Raw genomic sequence first — 19,243 nt, 5'->3', positions numbered from 1 at the left:
GAATTTCAATATTTAGGTTGCCTAACACATCCAATTATAACTGTTTTCAATTACGTATAACTAGACTAGTACGCCTGAGGGAATTCTGCACCAAAAAATTAAAAATTATGCACGCAATATTTTAAAATTCTGAAAGTTTTGTCAATAAATAAATGTGGAGGCTCCAGCATGGCAGTGGGGAGCACAGGCCACAGACTGCACAGAGGTGGGAGATCACCCTGCAGCCCCTCCCTCCCCCGGGACATGGACTCAGTGGTGAGGCTGCACTGTTACAGATATGCCCATTACTTTGGGGTATGCTCATTTATTCGGGTTACTCTTCTGGGGAAGGGGATTTTGTAATTTTATCAATGTACTGTTTGTGTCACTTGTGTTTTTATATGGAGCTCTACTTCTCCCTGCTGCAAGTCCCCTTTCAATGGCGCTATCTTGCAGGACCTACGTTCCCTAGGGCTGGGTTTCTCCAGCCCCAAAACTGGATGAACACACACACACAGACACACACATTAACAGAGCAAGTCTGAGCGGACCAGGTCAATCAGCACTGTCAAGCTGACCCCTTATGTCTCTGGACTCACTGGGCTGGATGAAGCAGCACTTTCAAGCTGACTTTTTTTATACAGGTCTGTCGCATCTTACGCGCATTTAACATGCGCGAATTCAGCTTTATACGGTCGGCAAAGACAAAAAAAAAAAAGAGAAAAATAACAGTTTAAATACTGTTCCTGTAGTGCGGGTGATTCCGCCTGCCATTACACTCAGTGTAATTTTGACTATACGCGGTTTTCGCTTTACGCGCTGACCGCGGAACGTAACCCCAGCATAAGATGAGACAGACCTGTATGCCCCTGGGCTCCATGGATTGGGTCAAGCAGTACTTTCAAGCTGTTAGCCTTATGGGTCCCAGATTCAGCACGTCCCTTTCCCCACTCTCACATCACAATTGTACTGGCAGTAACCTACTTGATGAGCAAACTCCACAGTATTTTGGGTGCTGCAGGGATCTTTAGCTTAAGTAAAAGAAGCGTTGCTGTAGAGTAAATGGGGGAAGCTAAAAACACAAAAGAGTAAAGTTCAGCAAGAGAGAGAGAAGCAACCAACTTAACCATAAAAGTTATTTATTGAATAATAGTGATAACTACACAAGGAGGGCTAACCCAACATAACATAAATTATTAAAGGTTAATACCTAAGGTAGAAAGGAAAGCAGAGAGAGAGAGCGGGGGGGGGGGGGGGGTCCTCACGCACTCCATGAGGCTTGAACTGGTCTGGGTTCCCAGGTGATGGTGGTAGCAGAGGGTCCTGAATGCTAGAGACAGGCAGAGCCCCCAGCACGATCAGTCAGGAGAAGATGGAGTTCCAGTGGAACTGATGCCTAGTTTGGATCTAAGCATCAGAACCCTGACTAGAGGGTGAGTAGGGATTTTTGTAGAGAAAATACAATTGTTCAAGGGAGAACACTAAATTTGTTTATAGGTAAGCTGATGACTCAAGGGTTTTCTTTAGGCTAGACAATAGGAGCTGATCACTCTTGGCTATGGGTGGTGTTTTCTTCCAGGGAGCTCACAATGCAACTAGGCTGCTTCAGTATTTGGATATCAATTAAGGATTCATTACTAGAATTGGTCTGATAATTGCTGAGCTGGGTGTGTGCAGACATAGGTTCATTAGCATCTGGAGCAGAGATTCCCATGATGCAGTGCTTCCCTGCTTTTTCTGGTCCCAGAATTCAGTGTGGTTTTCTGTTCTCCATTCTGTATGTAAATTGAGATGTCTTCCTGTCCCATTTTTCATGCAGATGAGGATAGGTGAGTTGTTTCTGCTCTCCATCTGTATGCTAATGGAGATGTCTTAATCTTGTCACCCTTGTCAGGAGGGGTCTAGGTGTGTCTCCCAATGCCCTTCACTGCTCTCTGCAAGTTTTTTTCCCCTCTGATGGATTTTGGTTTAAGCAGAGGTGGGGGCGGGGAGGGGGTGTCTTTCATGAGTCAGGCTGGATACTGCACCCTGGTTACCCAAGAACACAGAGGTGTCTGGTATTAGCACCCGACCCTGACACAGCACAAGGGCCAGGCCTGCCCCAGAAATACCCTTGGGCCCTGCTCCTCCATGCCAAGCATACTCGATGTAGGCTGGCAGGCGCAGCCCAGCAGGATCCCAAGTGTGGAAGGGCTTAGTGTGGAGAGATAGGGTTCTTTGTGGGGCAGTCTGGGCACGGGCGGCTTCCTGGGGGAAGATCTGGATGAATAGGGGCTCATTGGGGGCAGTTCTGGTGCAGAGGCAATGGGACTGTGCAGTGGGGTCCAGATGAAGGTGGTTGGGGCTCAGCAGGGGGGTCTGGATGTACAGGGCTCTGCGGAGGGGGATCCAGGTTCTGTCTTGGTGGGGCTCACTGGAGTGCGGGTCTGGGTGGGCTAGTCGGGTGGTCCAAGTGCAGGTGAAGTGGGGCTTGTTGGGGTGGGGGTTTGAATGAGGGGATTGGTCTGGGTTCAAGGGTGGGGTCCAGATGCAGAGGGTGAGGCTTGGCGGGGTGTGGGTTCAGGTTTAGGGGGTTCTGGGTGCAGGGGGTGAGGCTCGATGGGGCGATCTGGATATGAGGTGGGTCCAGATGCACGGGAGTTGGGTGGATGGGGGAGCAGCTCCCTGTACAGGGATCCCTCCCCCCTATGGCTGAGAGAGAAAGCGTGGGGGGAGTTGCGGAGTTTCCTGCAGCCAGCGAGGTTGCTGGGGATGGGTCTGACCCAGCCCTGGTCGCTACTTGTAGGGGAAGAGGAAGTCCTGTCCTGCCCAGCCCAGCCAGGACTAGCTGTTGAGCCTTGCACAGGGTAAGAGCCACTGTCTGGGGCATCTCCAGCCCCATTCTGCCTCTTTCTCCCCCCCGTCCTCCCTGGCTGCTCCAGATGCCCGAAACAACACACCCACGCTGCTGGAGAGCGGCGCATGATTATTTTTGCGGCTTCCCTTTGCTTCCCTATCAGAAAGTCAGTCATTTTTCTGCAGGGAAGCAAATAATTCTGCGCACACACACAGTTGTGCAAAATTCCCCAGGAGTAAACTAGAATAGGTCAAAACTTCTCAAATTTCGAAGGTGGGTGGGGGAAAGAAAGTGGTTGAAAATTCACAAAATGGTTAACCAGCCAGCCTTCAAAACATAAAATATTTAGGAAAAAATTATGAAAAAAACATTTTGAAAACAATAAACAGCTTATATACATACCTGTTTTACCAGATATAACCCATCTTCCACATGGAGAAATGGGTAGGTTTCAGAGTCTTTCAAATCCCATTAGTTGAGGTTCTGTGGCCTGCAATGTGCAGGAACTCAGACTAGATGGGGGGGGGGGGGGGGCAAACTGTAGCCTGAGGGCCACATCTGGGTATGGAAATTATATGGTGGGCCATGAATGCTGACGAAATTGGGATTGGGGTGCAGGAGGGGGTGACGGCTCAGAGGTTGGGCTAGAAATGAGGAGTTCAGGGTGCAGGAGGGGGCTCTGGGTTGAGGTGGGGGAGTAGGGTGCGGGGTGGGGTGAGGGCTCCAGCTGGGGGTGCGGGCTCTGGAGTGGGGCTGGGGATGAGGAGTTCGGGGTGCAGGAGGTGCCCCGGGCTGGGATTGAGGGGTTTGGAGGCTGGTAGGGGGATCAGGGTTGGGGTGTGGGGAGAGACTCAGGGGTGCAGGCTTCAGGCAGCGCTTACCTTAAGCGGCTCCTGGAAGCAGCAGTCATGTCCCCACTCTGGCTTCTACATGTATCTGCGGCCAGGCAGCTCTGCGTGCTGCTTTGTCCACAGGTGCCACCCCTGCAGCTCCCATTGGCTGCAGTTCCCAGCAATGGGAGCTGCGGGGGCAGGGTGTGGAGCGGAGGCCCCTGGCTGCCCCTACACGTAGGAGCCGGAACGGGGCTATGCCGCCACTTTCGGGAGCGGCGTGGCACGGCCCCGAACCCCGCTTCCCGCTGGAGCGGCGGAGCAGAGCAAATGCCAGACCCTGCTCCCCAACGGGAGCTCGAGGGCTGGCTTAAAACGGTGGGTGGGCTGGATTTGGCCTGCTGGCCATAGTTTGCCCATCCCTGGACTAGATGATCACTATGATCCTTCTGGTCTTAAAGTCTATGAGGACTTGGGAGCAGAGTGCAAAATGGGAGTGGGGCTTTTCAGAACCTTCTCTCCTCCTCCTCCTCCTCTGACTTCGTCGCATGTGGGGAACATTTGATGGTAGGCCTAAGATGAAAACACCACTTTGGTATATGTTCTTATTCTTTTAATGGGAATTTGGTTTTATCTTAACTAAAATGTATTTCGTTTCAGGAAAACTATATTCTATGAATGTTTGGCATCAATTTTTGCTCTGTTTAAGCTGGCACCAATGTAAATGAGGGCAGATTTGGCCCTTGAACTTTACTTTTGTGTAAACTTTTTGATTTTAAATATTAAGATGAGCCTAACACACTACTGTGAAAATCAGTCTGATCGATTAAATTTGGTATAAAATAGGTTAACTTTTTTTCCCTCTTTTTCTTTTGTTTGCAGATGGTTAAGCTTCAAGAGGTATTTAAGACCTTTTATCTTGGAAAACACAGTGGTCGAAAGCTTCAATGGCAGACCACTTTAGGGCATGCTGTCTTGAAAGCAGAATTTAAGGAAGTATGTTTGCTTATTTAATGCTTAATCATCTGCTTTTAAATAAAATAACTTATTTGGCATCTCTTGCTTTTTTTAAGCAGTACATTAATAAAACAATTTTTTTGCAGAGAAGACTAGAATCTAACAATAGTCTATATTAACTATTATAAAAGTTTGTTTTCTTTGCCATTTATTTAGAATGTCGTATTTTAGGTAAACATGTTAAAACTCCAGTGTGAAACGTATTTCAGCAGTGACTGTTGTGGGTCAGTAGGAAGTCTCATTTATTGATGAAGAGAAGCCTGTAGCAGGCAGGAAACTAAAAGATTGGGGTGGAAATTTTTTTAATAGTATTTTGAAGGAACTAGTGATTGAATATTAGCTTTAGCTATTACAAAGCCATGCTGAAAAGTATCAGTGGTATAAGTTAATGAATGTGGTTAAATTTAAATGCTTTTGAATTATTAAAGTATTAAATAACTGAAATGTTTCTTAACATAGCTTTTGTTCTATGTCATGAGATATCTTCATCAGTAACATAACCTCATTGTACACAGACACTGTACTCTGATGTTAATGATGACTAGTTATAAATGCAAACTTTAGAGCCATGGGATCATGTGAAGTTAAGATGACTGACAAGTTTGTAATTGACAACAGACTTAAAATGTTGTTTGTGCATGGAGATCTTGAATTATTAATCTCCTTCCCATTGCCTAATTTTACAAATGCCACACTTCAGTTAACGCTGTTGCTGCAGAATTGCATGAATTAGAGAATTTGTTCATGTTCTGTCAAGTTTTATCTGACACTGATATCTTTCATGTTAGTTTGCTTATCTCTATTAAACACCACCTTGGGTAAAATTCTGGCCTCATTTAAGTCAATGAGAGTTTTGCTATTGACTTCATTGAAGTCAGGATTTCACTCACTGTGGGTACCTAGAAGAAAATGCTGTTAGGTGAATACTGGGCTATGCAGGTAACCTGTTAGTGCACTACACTACCAATATAATGTCCAGGGTTGTTTGGGCTTTGGTTGGGTTGTTGGGTTTTTTGGGGGTTGGGGTGTGTGTGTGTAATTTGTCTTGCTATTGTTACATTTCCTTGGCACCACATTCTAGGATACATAAGTAGGCAGCAAAATCCTTTTAAATACACATTTCTCTTAATCTAGAAGCTATTTGATAAATAATTGATAGATCGTACAACTTGTTATCAGAGTTGTTTTTGAAGTTTGGCACTGTACAGTTGATACTTTAAATGTTGTACACAACTCTAGAAATCATTTACAGTTACTTGTGGTTTTTTTGTTCCCTTTGTAGGGAAAGAAAGAGTTTCATGTGTCACTCTTCCAGACATTAGTGCTGCTTATGTTTAATGAAGGAGGTGAATTTATTTTTGAAGAAATTAAAATGGCTACTGGTGTAGGTATGAAAACTTACTTCATGCATTCATTATTTTCTTTCATTTGAATAGCTTCTAAATATGACTTTGGATGTAAAAGTCTAATTTTAAGTACAGCAGAACGTTGCTAATTTCAGTAACTTGCAATGGCTATTAAGACACTTTTGTGAATCAGCGGGTATGTAAATTAGTATTAGTATTTGTATTAGTAAATGATCTGTAATATATTTTATAAAACTGATGCATTCTTGCTAACAAGACCTCACTACAGCTTTTTTAATTCTTTGAGAAGTAGAGACTCCATTTTTGTGTGTGCAGATTATTAAGGTTCTATTGTAGTTTCAAGTATCATACTTTAAAATGACCTTTTTATAACAATTGCATTAGTTTTGGTTTGGAGAAGGGGTTTTGAATTAATATCCTTGCGTGATTGTCCATGTGTATTCCGCTTCTGGTGTGCATGAGCACCATGGGCACAAGATCAATTTTTTTTTTATACCAGTGCCTGTTGAGACTGTGCCTGTAGCCCACACGCCCTCTGGCACTCCATAGCTGAGGGCATAAAGGGCAGAGCAGCTGCAACCCCCTTCCAGTTACTTTTTACTACCCAGGGCAGCAAGATGGAACCTCTACACTGTCCGCATCTCTGCGTGAGAAGACAAGCTCTTCAGCTTCCGAGATATTCCCACTACCAGATCCCCTGGATATGGTGCAGTTGAAATCCCCAGGATTCAAATCCTTTCCCTCTTGTGAGGTAGCTATTCCTATCAATCCTGGACACTCCATGTGCTGCTTCTGCCTCTATGAAGCATATACACAGGATAAATGCTTGATATGTTTTTCTTTTTCAAAGAGGATATACAAAGAAAGGGAATCCTGCCAAAACTTTTTCTCTTGGAGAGATGCGTAAGGGCATTATCTGAGCCTGAGAAGAAGACAACAGCCAAACTAGACTAGTCTCTGTGAGTGGTCCAGTAAGTCTCGGGTCTACCTTGAACTTCAGGGCTCACTTGTTGACTAGAGAGAGCTTCTAACCTAGCCTCAGTTGAATTTTCTGAGGAGAGAGGGAGGAAAGAATACTGGTTTCATTGGAGAGAGAGATTTCCCTCATCAGCACTGAATAAATCCAAACTAGGGGGCAGTTCAGGGCTCAGATTAAATACTGCTGATGTCTCGGCACCATTTTGTCATCAGATGACCTCAGCACTGCTTTTGGAGCCTGTTTCTGACTCTACCAATACTGATCGATTGACCACAAAACACCCAGCATTGATACACCCGGCACTGACATCCAAACACCTTACCTTGGCACTAGAGTGCTCCATACCAGCATTCATAGCACCCACCACACTACCAGCTGATCTGAAGGACAAGCTCTCAGTCCTGATGAGATTCGCAATACTGATTGACTTGACAGTAGCCAATCTGCTGGAGCCACCATTGCAGACAACTACTAGGAAACTCCTAGCCCTTGTGCTATCTGGATCCACCATCTCAATTCCTGCATAGGATACCCTTGGGTACAGGATACCCATTGTGGTATCTTCCTTCTCTCCATACCCCTAGTTTAAGCAATAATGGCCATGCTGAGCCTGTTTGGGGATGCCAGCCAGTAGAAAGACTTCATTGGTTCTCCCACCTCCAAAGCCAGGTCTGTGTCCCCTCTTAATCCATCTCAGGAAGGTCAGCTGGTCTACTATACATCTCAACATCAGTACCAGGACATAGGCTGGACATCTGTCTCACATAGATCACCCTGCTCTATCTCAACAGTGATATTGTCATCTTCACTTTGACACTGTCCCCCTTCTGTCTGGCAGTGCTGAAACAAACTATCTGATCTTCCAGGAGCTTCTCCAACAAATGGCAGTTACCCTGGAAATTGCAGTAGAGAGAATGCAGGAAAGGTCACGCTAACGTCTGCATCCTGTGTTCCTTGGGCTCTGGTAGATTGGCAATGCCAATAAATGAAGCCTTGTTGAAACCAGCAAGAGACCTGTGATAGACCCCAGCTTCAGTGGAACCCACTTCAAATAAGGCAGATAGCTGCTACCAAGTCCCCTCAAAGGAGTTTGGTTACTTCTATAATGACCCCGCATCTGGGTCCTTGGTGGTTACAGGCATCCATGAGAGGTACAAACAGCAGGGACCATCCAAAATGACACCATGGAACAAGAACCTGAAGAAACTTGAATTCTTTGGCAGCAAGGCATGTTCCTCAGGCTAGCTTACAAATGCCCATATTGAGCTACCAAGCATTCCTGGCTAAATAGAACTTATTGAATGGGGACCAAGTGTCACAGTTCAGAAGTCTCACAGGATCACAGGGAGGAACTCAAAGCTGCTGTGGTAGAAAGGCAAGTGGTAGTAAGTTGCCCTTGATGCCTCAGACACAGTGATTACAGTAACTCTTCACTTAAAGTCATCCTGATTAACGTTGTTTTGTTACGTTGCTGATCAATTAGGGAACATGCTCGTTTAAAATTGTGCAATGCTCCCTTCTGACATCGTTTGGCAGCTGTCTGCTTTGTCCCTGCTTGCAGGAAGAGCAGTCCGTTGCAGCTAGCTGGTGGGGGCTTGGAATCAGGGTGGACCGGCAGCCCCCCTATCAGCTCCCCATTCCCCTAAGTTCCCTGGGCAGCAGCTGCCCAGCAGGCTATCAATTGCCGGCAGTTCAGCTGTCCCTCCCCCCATTGCCATGTGCTGCTCCTGCCCTCTGCCTTGGAGCTGCTCCCCGAGACTCCTGCTTGCTGTGCGGGGGGGGAGGGGGAGGGGAGGAAGAGGAGGGCTGTCAGGGTGTCCCCCTCCCCCCGCTCCTGCACCCCGCTTACCCCATCTTCCATGGGGGGGGGGGACACACAACAGGGTTCAGGACGGAGGGAGCTTGCTGGCAGCAACTGCAGTCTCAGCAAGCTGATCTAATTAACAAGGTAGTGTGCTTAAGAGTAGGGTCACCGTACTTAAAGGGGAAATGCGCCTCTCTCTCTCTCACACTCACTCACTGTCTGTCTGCAATGCTGTCCTCCCTCCCTCCATTCCTGCTGCCTTGTCGAGTGTGAGAGTTAACCCTTGAGAGCTCAACCGATTGCTAGTTCATCGTTAGCAGTAAGGCATTCCCTGGAAAATATCCCACCCTCTGACTCTTCCACCTCAACCAAGCTTCACAATCATCATCACTGTGTACCAGTATTAAATTGTTTGTTTAAAACTTATACTCTCTGTGAGTGTGTGTATATTATATATAAAAAAATATAGTCTTTTGTCTATTGAAAAATTTTTTCCTGGAACCTAACCCCCTCATTTACATTAATTCTTATGGGGAAATCGGATTCGCTTAACATCGTTTCGCTTAAAGTCGCATTTTTCAGGAACATAACTACAGCCTTAAGTGAGGAGTTACTGTACTATGCATAGAGCCTCTTCGTTGCAGTCGTCCAATATTCCAAAGAAGTTCTAAACAACCACTGAGGACCTGTTCTTCAAAGGCTGCGACCTTTTCAATACCCACACAAAAGATCTTCACACTTTAATGCAGGGGTCGGCAACCTATGGCACGCATGCCGATTTTTAATGGCACGCTGCTGCCTGCCGGAGTCCCAGCAGGCAGCAGTGTGCAATTAAAAATCCTGCCCAGCCTGGCCCCACCCGTTCTTCTCCGCCCTCTGCCCCCACCCCCTGCGGGGTCAGGGGGCAGAAGCTTGGTCCTGCCGGCTCCCCTGCCTCTTCCCATAGTGTGCAAGGTTCCTGCCCCTCCTCCGCCTCTCCGTCCCTCCCTCCCTCCCTCCCTGCCGGCTGATCAGCTGATGGTCCTTGTGAAGGAGGGGGTCGGGAAGGAGCAGAGTCAGTGTGCTCGCTGCTCCCGGCGGAGGCAGAGAAGAAGCAGGGGCAGGGCCTTGGGGAAAGGGGGGTGGAATAGGGGCATATCCTCTCCAGCCCCTTGCCCTGCCCCCCCCAGACCCGAGCCCTGTGCCCTGCACACACCCCAGACCCCTGCCCTGAGCCCTGTACCCCCCTCATACACACTCAGCTCTCTGCTTGACTCCTTCACCCCCCCCACGACCCCAGCCCTGACACCTGCACCCCCTCACATGCCCCCAGCTCTCTGCCCTGACTCTTGCACCTCCCCACATACCTAGCCCCCCCACACCCCATGCACCCCCCTCATCCTGACTCTTGCACCCCCACATCCCCACCCCCACTCTGAGCACCAAACGGGAGCTCCTGCACTCCCCCCACATTCCCACTGCACCCCTTGCACCAAATGGGAGCTGCCCAGGTAAGTGCCCCACACCCAAACCTCCTGCCCCAATCCTGAGCCCCCTCCCTCATTCTAGCTTCTGGCCAGACCCTTCACCCCCAGCCCTGTGCTCAGTGCACTCCCACCCTCAGCTCAGTGCAGAGAGAGGACGAGAATGGGCCAGAACTAGGGAGAAGGTAGGTACCCACTGTATGTGGGCAGGGCCAGGACCCCAGACAGGCAGCGGGCTGAGCGGGTCCGGCAACCGGGACCCCAGCTGGCAGGAGCCGGCAGATGGAACCCCTGAGCGGCAGTGGGCTGAGCCGCTCAGCCCACACCTGTCCTGGGGTCCTGGCTGCCGGCCCCGCACAGCCCGCTGCTGGTCTGGGGTTCTGGCTGCCGGACCCTTGCCAGCCGGGGTCCTGGCCACAGGCCCTGCTCAGCCCACTGCAGGCCTAGGTGAACAGAACACCAGACCAGCAGCGGGCTGAGCGGGCCGGCGGCATAAGATCAACATTTTAATTTAATTTTAAATGAAGCTTCTTAAACATTTTGAAAACCTTGTTTATTTTACAATACAACAATAGTTTAGTTGAGGGAGGGATAGCTCAGTGGTTTGAGCATTGGCCTGCTAAACCCAGGGTTGTGAGTTCAATCCTTGAGGGGGCCACTTAGAGATCTGGGGCAAAATCAGTACTTGGTCCTGCTAGTGAAGGCAGAGGGGGTGGACTCAATGAGGTTTAAAGGTCCCTTCCAGTTCTAGGAGATAGGATATCTCCATTAATTTATTTATTAGTTGTATAATATATAGACATATATAGAGAGACCTTCTAAAAAACGTTAAAATGTATTACAGGCACGTGAAACCTTAAATTAAAATGAGTAAATGAAGACTCGGCACACCACTTCTGAAAGGTTGCCGACCCTTGCTTTAAAGGATGCAAGGGCCACCTTATATTCTTTGGGGTTCTAAGCTCCGGCTTCCAGGACAAAGCAATACAGGTCACAGAATTACCCCAACCGAAAACAATCTTCTTCCTATTACTATCCCCAACATACACACTTTTTCAGCTTCCTATCAACAGGTTGAGAGTTGCATAGCACTGTAGAATATTTTCCTCTCCCGTCATTTGAGAACAATCTGTTTGTTTGTTTTTCAAGGAAGCCTGAAACAGGTAACTGTGGATCAGTGGGTCCTGGAAATCATGAACAAAGGGTACTCCATCCAGATTCAGGGACCCCTCTTACAAGATACTGCTAAGGAGGGAAGTAGACTCCCTTCTGCAACTCATAGTAATGGGAAATGTGCGTGTGGGATTCCAGGCCGGGAGGGTTCATTCACATTACTACTTAATCCCAAAGAAGAAAGGGGGATGGCATTCCATTCTGGACCTCAACAAATACATCCATTGTTTCAAGTTCAGAATGGGAACACTAGCTTTTTATAATTCCTACTTTAGATCCTCAAGAGTGGTTTGTGGCTCTTCATTTTGGATAACTATTTCCATATTGCAGTTCATCCAGCCCACAGGAAATACCTCACATTCCAGGTTACTGTCAATATAGAGTGCTTCCTTCCGGCCTCCACACGGTTCCAGAATATTCACCAAGAACCTAGCAGTGGCATCTCACCTAAGGAGACAAGAGGTGTAAATCTACCCATACTTCAACTGGTTGATTTGGGGCTGTCACCTCAACAAGTGATCACTCCATCCATTTGGAACTCTTCGCTACTCTGGGTTTCAGAGACAGTGGCCTATGCCAGGTGCTTCAAAGAGAATGAACAGACCAGTGATCATCAAGTGATCCATCCCCTGTCACCCCATCCCAGCTTCTGGGAGACAGAGGCTCTGGACACCATTCTCAACTTTACTGAGCAACTCGAGGGTTATCCAAAGACATCAGTCAGGACATTTCTCAGGCTCATGGGACAAATGGCCTCCTGCACTAAGTAATGCAGTTTGCCAGACTTCAGTTATCCTCCATGCAAGTATGGTTATGACCAGTTTTTCTACCCAGCAGACACCTCATAGATATGACAGTCATGGTCTCTCAAGAAGCCCTCTCCTTGTTAGCTTGGTGGAAGGACGCTCTACGTGTGCACAGCAGAGTGCCATTCTTACTGCCTCTATCCACTAAACAGCTGGTGACTAGATGCATCCATTCTTGGAAGGGGAGCTCACCTGGACCATTTGAAGATGCAGGGACTATGATCTGTCCCCCACAAGAAGTAAATCTCCACATAATATCCTAGAACTAAGAGCTGTTAACCAAGTCTGTCTGGCATTCCTACCCACCATATTCTGAGGAAGCACAATCCAAGTACTGAAGGACAATACTACAGCAATGTACTACATTGGTAAGCAGGGAGGGGCACTCTCATTACCTTTCTGCCAGGAAGCAATCCATCTCTGAGACTGGTGTATCAGCTTCCAAGTAACACCTTTTGGCCTTACATCTTTCATGCTTGCAGAACACCCTAGCAGATCAGTTCTGCACACGATACACAAACATAAGCGTTCAGTCAAGAACGCATTTCTGCAAGACAGCTACATCTACAAGTGGGGATGCCCAAGGATAGACCTGTTTGCCATAGACTAGAACAAGAAATGCCAAGTATTTTGCTCTAGAGGAGGGTCTGGCCTTCCGCATTCCCTGTATTTTGGGAATCCTATTTACCCACTCATTCCACTGATACAGAGGATCTTGAGAAAGCTCAAACAGGATGATAATGACAATGCCAGCATGGCCCAGACAGTTCTGGTAGTCTGAGCTGATGAGCCTGTCAACACAGCCCCCAATCACACTTGTGGTTCAGCCAGATGTAATCAAACAAACTGAGGGCCAGATCCTACACTCAAACCCAGCATCACTGCACCTCGCAGCCTGATGCTGGCTGGCTAACAGCCACAGACAGAATCTACTCTGTGAAAGTCCAGAATGTTTCGGCTTGTAGCAGAAATGATTCCATTCGAGTAACTTATTCAGCTAAATTGAAGAGGTTCTTTTTTGGGCAATGCAGAAGCACCTACTCCCACTAGAAAACCCAGTAGCAACTATTACTTGCTGGCCCTAATGCATTTAGGACTCTCCATTACTTCTATGGAAGTCCATATGATGGCAGTTTCTGCTTATTTTCCTATTGAAGATCTGTCTTCACACCCAACAGTTGCTAGGTTCCTCAAGAGCTTCATGTCTTTCCTCTAGTCCAAGAGACCCTGTCCCTCTGGAAACTCACTGTGGTTTTATCAGAGTTAGTGAGGCCTCCCCCTGAAACTTTTTTATCTACCTGCTCTTTATACTACCTGTCTATGAAGACCACCTTCTTAGTGGCTAAAACCTCATCCAGAAAAATAGGACCGATCCAAGCCCTCATAGCAGGACCCTTGTATACAGAATTCCATAAGGGCAAAGTGACATTAGGACCTCACCCAAAGTTCTTTCCTAAAGTTGTCTCAGATTTTCACCTGAATCAGGTGATCCACCTGCCAGTTTTCTTTCCCAATCCTTGTGCTAATCCAGGGGAAGTTAAATTTCACTTTAGATGTTGTTGGGATTCTCTCATTTGGACAGAACAAGACCATTCGGGAGCTTGCCTAGACTGTTTCTGGCCTTTGCTGAGGGGATGAAAAGTCAGCCTATATCCACCTAAAGACTATCTAAATGAAACTCGGACTGTCTTGCTCTGAGTGTGTGTTTGGACTCACCTATGCAGATAGGAGCCATTCCACCAGAGCTCCAGGAGCCTCTGCTGCTTCTCTAATAAGAATCCCAGTATCTGAGATTTGCAGAGCAGCTACCTGGAATTCTGTCCACATCTTTTCCCAGCACTACTTCTTGGTATAGGACTCCCGGTCTTACACACACTTTGACAGAGCTGTCTTACAGACATTCTTTTAGTAGACGGTGATCACCCACTTTCAGAACATATCACTGCTTGTGAGTCACCAGAAGTAGACATATGGACATCACTGGAAGAAGAGTAGAGTCGTTACTTTGAAGAACCAGTTACTATAGTGTAAGTATGTTGTCCACATGTACGCCATGACTCGCATGCCTTATCTGCTAGTTTGCAGCCCTATATCAGCTGGATTCTGTTTTGGTGAAGAGTGGTTGCAGCCACTCCCCCTTTACATCCTCTTCTATGCAGCACCAGAGAGGCTATGTCTAGACAGCAATGTAAGCCTAAGGTTAGTGGGACTCAAGTCAGCTGACGTGTGTCAGGGAACTCTGGGCTTTAGCATCTACACTGTATTTTAACCCTAGATTAAGAATTTTCTGATCCGTGCTCAAACCTAGGACTCGAAGTCCACACTGTAGTGCACAAACCTGAGTCAAAGTAACCCTATCCCAGTAACCCTATGCCTAGCGCCCCCACCCCCAGTGTTGACACTCTAGCCCTTTAAATGTGTAGCACTGTGGACAAACTCTGTTGCCCACACTGTTTCCTAACTGCGGTGGTGGTATTAATGGTACTCAGATGCCCATAAGGAGCACATGAGTACATAAACGGCATAAATAACTCCTTTGGTGGCTGTCTCAGTAGAACAACTGCAGTTTGAGAAGGCTTTCTACTGACTACTATCTAATCTGAGAATTGGGCTCTCCAGCTCTAAGCTGAGTCATATTGGCAGGAAAATGCACATGCGCATCTGTTCTGAGGATAATCAGAACATCTGTCTCTCCAGGACTGTCAAACTATTAAAATGAAACTTGCCATTCTTAATTTTTAAAGTGGGAAGTCTGTTTGTTTTGAAGTGTGACATAAAATGAAGGTATCAGAGGAATGAACACACACACACTGGCTGCTGCCAGCTGCAGAGTAATGAAGTGCATGCCCAGAGCTTGGGGTGCAGTGTACTCCAGCAACCCCTGAGGATCCCCTGTCCCTGCTCCTGCCGCACCCTGGGAAACAGGGATAATGGATCCCAAAGAGACTGCGGGAAAGTTTGAGGGTTGGCTCCCACTCACCACCCTCACAGTGCACGCTGCCTGGCCGTCCCTGTCACACAGCCGCAGGTAGGGCAGGGGGGACCCAGGAGCAAGGGCCACTGCGCTGGCTGCCTGCAGTATTGCTCCTCTGCTGCCAGGAACTCTGGGATATATCTGGAGGACTTCTGGGATCTAAGTCAAGCTGGTGCCACATATCCACAGGAAACTAATAGGGCTCAGATCCTAGGTCCCAGCTTAATACAGGCTTGGACCTTCCATCCTGGCAGGGTCCTGGGACCTTGGGTCTGAGCCCTGGGTTAACACATTTGCAGTATGGATACAATGGGTGTTTGGCTTGAGCCTGGTTTCAGATCTGGGCTTAAATTGCTGTGTAGACGTACCCGGAGTGTAGTGTACTGGGCACAGCTGTGGCTTCAACAGACACTGCTATTCAAAAACAATCTAATTTTCTGTGCCTAGGATGTATGCACACCAGAAGTGGAATTACATGTGGACAATATATCTTGAAGAACCACAGCTAATGGAGAGTAACCATTCTTTATAGTGCTTCAAAAATATAAAGCATATAGGTGCTTACTGTTTAATTATTGCAATCTAATATTTTTGTAAATTTAATGTCTTTGTAAATAATTGTCCATCCCTCCCTTACATCAAAAGAAGGAATAAAAAAAGGTTTTCTTTGGCCTGGTCCACACTAACCCCCCACTTCGAACTAAGATACGCAACTTCAGCTATGTGAATAACGTAGCTGAAGTCCAAGTACCTTAGTTCGAACTTACCGCGGGTCCAGATGTGGCAGGCAGTCTCCCCCGTCGACTCCGCGTACTCCTCTCGCGGAGCAGGAGTACCGGCGTCGACGGCGAGCACTTCCGGGATCGATTTATCGTGTCTAGACAAGACGTGATAAATCGAACCCAGAAGATCGCTTGCTTACCGCCGGACCCGGAGGTAAGTATAGACGTACCCTTAATGGTGGTGTTGCAGGAATGTGAAAACTAAACTAATAGGGCTAATATTAGACCTAATAATGTTAGCATTTTACTCAATTCTTCCAATGCACTTCAGCACTAGCTTGCAAAACCTTTGCTATTTCAGTTCACAGGTCTACACACAGTGCTATCTTAACACATTTTATTGTGATTTTTATATTTCAGGTAATGGTATTCAAGAGATTAGGCAGAGAACAACAAAATGTACATTCACTTTGAAATTTTCAGGGCTTTAACAAAAGTCTTCACAAAGTTTAATGTTTAGTGTATTAATATGTTTGTTTTGCCTAACACCAAAGTTGCTTTTGACTTTGTGCTTTACATATTAAGATTCATTATGTCATTCCTTGGTTTCTAGTTCTTCTATATTGTATTGTTTTTAGTGCATAAATGTTTTCCTGGTAGCATGAACAGCTGTCCACTTTTTCTTTTAACATAATATTCACCTTAGAACATACTCATATCACAGTACCCAATGATGAAGCACAGAGTAACACAATTTACTTTTTTTTTTTTTAAATCTCTTCAGTCTCCAAGTACATTCTTGTCTGATCTTTAAAAAGCGACAGAGTCCTGTGGCACCTTATAGAATAACAGATGTATTGGAGCATAAGCTTTCGTGGGTAAATACCCACTTCGTCAGACGCATGCACCCATGAAAGCTTATGCTCCAATACGTTTGTTAGTCTATAAGGTGCCACAGGACTTGTTGTCGTTTTTTACAGATCCAGACTAACATGGCTACCCCTCTGACACTTGTCTGATCTTTGTTTTTTTGGATTGTAAACTCCTTGAGGCTGGGGCCACGTCTTTGTTCATGTCTTGTACAATGTTGAAATACTGTTAGTTCTTACATATAAGTAAGATCTGCAGGATTGGGCCTTTAAAGTTGTGAATTACATTGCATAATTAGGAATGAGTTGGAAGAAATTATTAGCAATATACTTCAGAAAAGGAGGAATGTTCTAAATTGTATTTATAAATTAACAATTTAATATTTCAAATTTCTAGTCAGCTTTTTATTGTATTTTTAACCTGTTTACAGAGGACAGTGAATTGCGAAGAACCTTGCAGTCTTTGGCCTGTGGGAAAGCACGAGTATTGATTAAAAATCCAAAAGGCAAGGATGTAGAAGATGGAGACAAATTCATTTTTAATGGTGACTTCAAGCATAAATTGTTTAGAATAAAGATCAACCAAATACAGATGAAAGAAACAGTATGTATTAAAATACTCTTACTCTTTGCATCTATTTTGATTACAATACTGATACTGTGCCTTGCTTACCTATATGTCCTGGCCGAGTTGACACAGTCTCTGCATTTTCAGCAATATTTTTCTCATCCTGGGAGGCGAGAAATATTTCTAGTCTCATTGGTAGTCGGTTTGTGTCCTAAATTGGTATGATCTCACATACCTTTCAATACATCTTAACTGTTTGGACAGTGCAGTTGAAATATTGACATTACATTAATTGAACAGAACAAAAGTAATGCTGTTAACATATCAACTGTTTTTATTTGGAGAGAAGAGAGTTATTGAAATAATTATCATCCCCTCTGTTGCTGTGAATATCTTTGGGAATGGATTCCAATTCTTGGGGTCAGCATGATTGACGTGTTTAATTAGCATGTCCAATTGTTTTCTTTGCCATTAACATACAGAACTCTTTGAAACGTACAGTCCTGGAATGATTCTCTATTTCAGAAGGTCCATATACATTAGGGTTCCATAGAAACCTCGTCTGTATTGATGTATTTTTTAATTAAAGAAATACTGTTGTTTTTTTTAATTGTAGTTTGGTTTATCAAGTTAACATTTTATAAGAAGTATGTGAATTTGCTTTGCATATGCTTAATTTGTATCCTTAGTTTCCTTTAACAGCATCAGAACATCCCAGAGCCCAGGTTTTAGGTGTGCATGCTTGTCTGTCAGAAAGAGAAGAATAAATGAATATTGTTTCCTTCCACACATTACTTGTATATTTCCCTAAAGCTTAACCAAACACTCAGACAGAAAAATTGGCAATGAAAGATGGCTTGATGCATGTTGTTTTGTCCTTTAGGTTGAAGAACAGGTTAGCACAACTGAAAGAGTGTTTCAAGATAGACAATATCAGATTGATGCTGCTATTGTACGAATAATGAAGATGAGAAAGACGCTCTGCCATAACCTTCTTGTTTCTGAATTGTATAATCAGCTGAAATTTCCAGTAAAGGTAAGTGAACTTAATTTCCTTTCAATCCATACTAGAATTTTTTAAAATACCTGGTTTTTCATCGAGTGCTCACTCATGTTTATTCCACATTAGGTGTATGTGCTCGCCACATGCACTGGTGCTGGAAGTTTTTCCCTCAGCGGTATCCATAGGGGACCGGCTCTGGTGCCCCTGGAGCGGCGCACACATGCTGCAGTATAAGGGGCGCTGCCGGCCCATCCCACCCTCAGTTCCTTCTTGCCGCCAGTGACGGTCCTGGAATGTCTGCTGCTTTGGCTAGCATTTTTTTTCGTTCAGTGTTTCTTCTGAATGTTTCCTGTAAAATAGTTGTAAAATAATTAATAGTTCCCTTAGTGTTAGTTCTCGTTCAGCGGTCCTGAATGGGACTCAGCCTAAGTACGGGGCATGTCCCGATCTCCAGGCTTTAAGCCCTGTGATCATTGTAAGCGGCTTATGCCCATCAGCAACCCACACGCTAGTTGTTTGAGGTGTCTAGGTGAAGGACACATAAGCGACAGGTGTCACATCTGTAAATCCTTCAAACCCCGAACAAAAATGGAGAGAGACATCCGTCTCAAGGCGCTCCTGATGGAGTCAGCACTGACCCTGGCACCAGAGCAGAGGTCCGACTCAGCCCTGAGCACCATAGCGTCAGTGTGGAGTGCCCTGCCGGCGCCATCTTTGAGCCAGCACCGATCCCCCTCCCCTGCTCCGATCAAGAAGCTGAAGATAACCACAAGGGGAAGATTCTCTCCCCCTCCCCCCCCTTCCATAAGGAAAAGGACAGGGCTGGAGGAGAGCCAAGACCCGTGCTAAGTGG

General features: G+C 46.0%; 1 protein-coding gene across 1 annotated transcript in view; it reads left to right on the top strand.

The window, feature by feature from the left end:
* CUL4A (cullin 4A) overlaps window positions 1-19,243 on the top strand; it is an 88,708-nt gene that overhangs the window by 63,301 nt on the left and 6,164 nt on the right. Inside the window, exons 16-19 of the mRNA XM_005307616.5 lie at window positions 4,528-4,641; window positions 5,945-6,050; window positions 17,251-17,423; window positions 18,271-18,423. Of these exons, the coding sequence (XP_005307673.1) occupies window positions 4,528-4,641; window positions 5,945-6,050; window positions 17,251-17,423; window positions 18,271-18,423 (546 nt within the window). The remainder of the gene's footprint in view (window positions 1-4,527; window positions 4,642-5,944; window positions 6,051-17,250; window positions 17,424-18,270; window positions 18,424-19,243) is intronic.

The sequence above is a fragment of the Chrysemys picta genome, chromosome 1 (genome assembly GCF_011386835.1).
Source record: "Chrysemys picta bellii isolate R12L10 chromosome 1, ASM1138683v2, whole genome shotgun sequence".
Lineage (NCBI taxonomy): Eukaryota > Metazoa > Chordata > Testudines > Emydidae > Chrysemys > Chrysemys picta.
The sequence above is the reverse complement of the archived record's forward strand: the minus strand, read 5'-3'. Positions and strand labels throughout refer to the sequence as shown.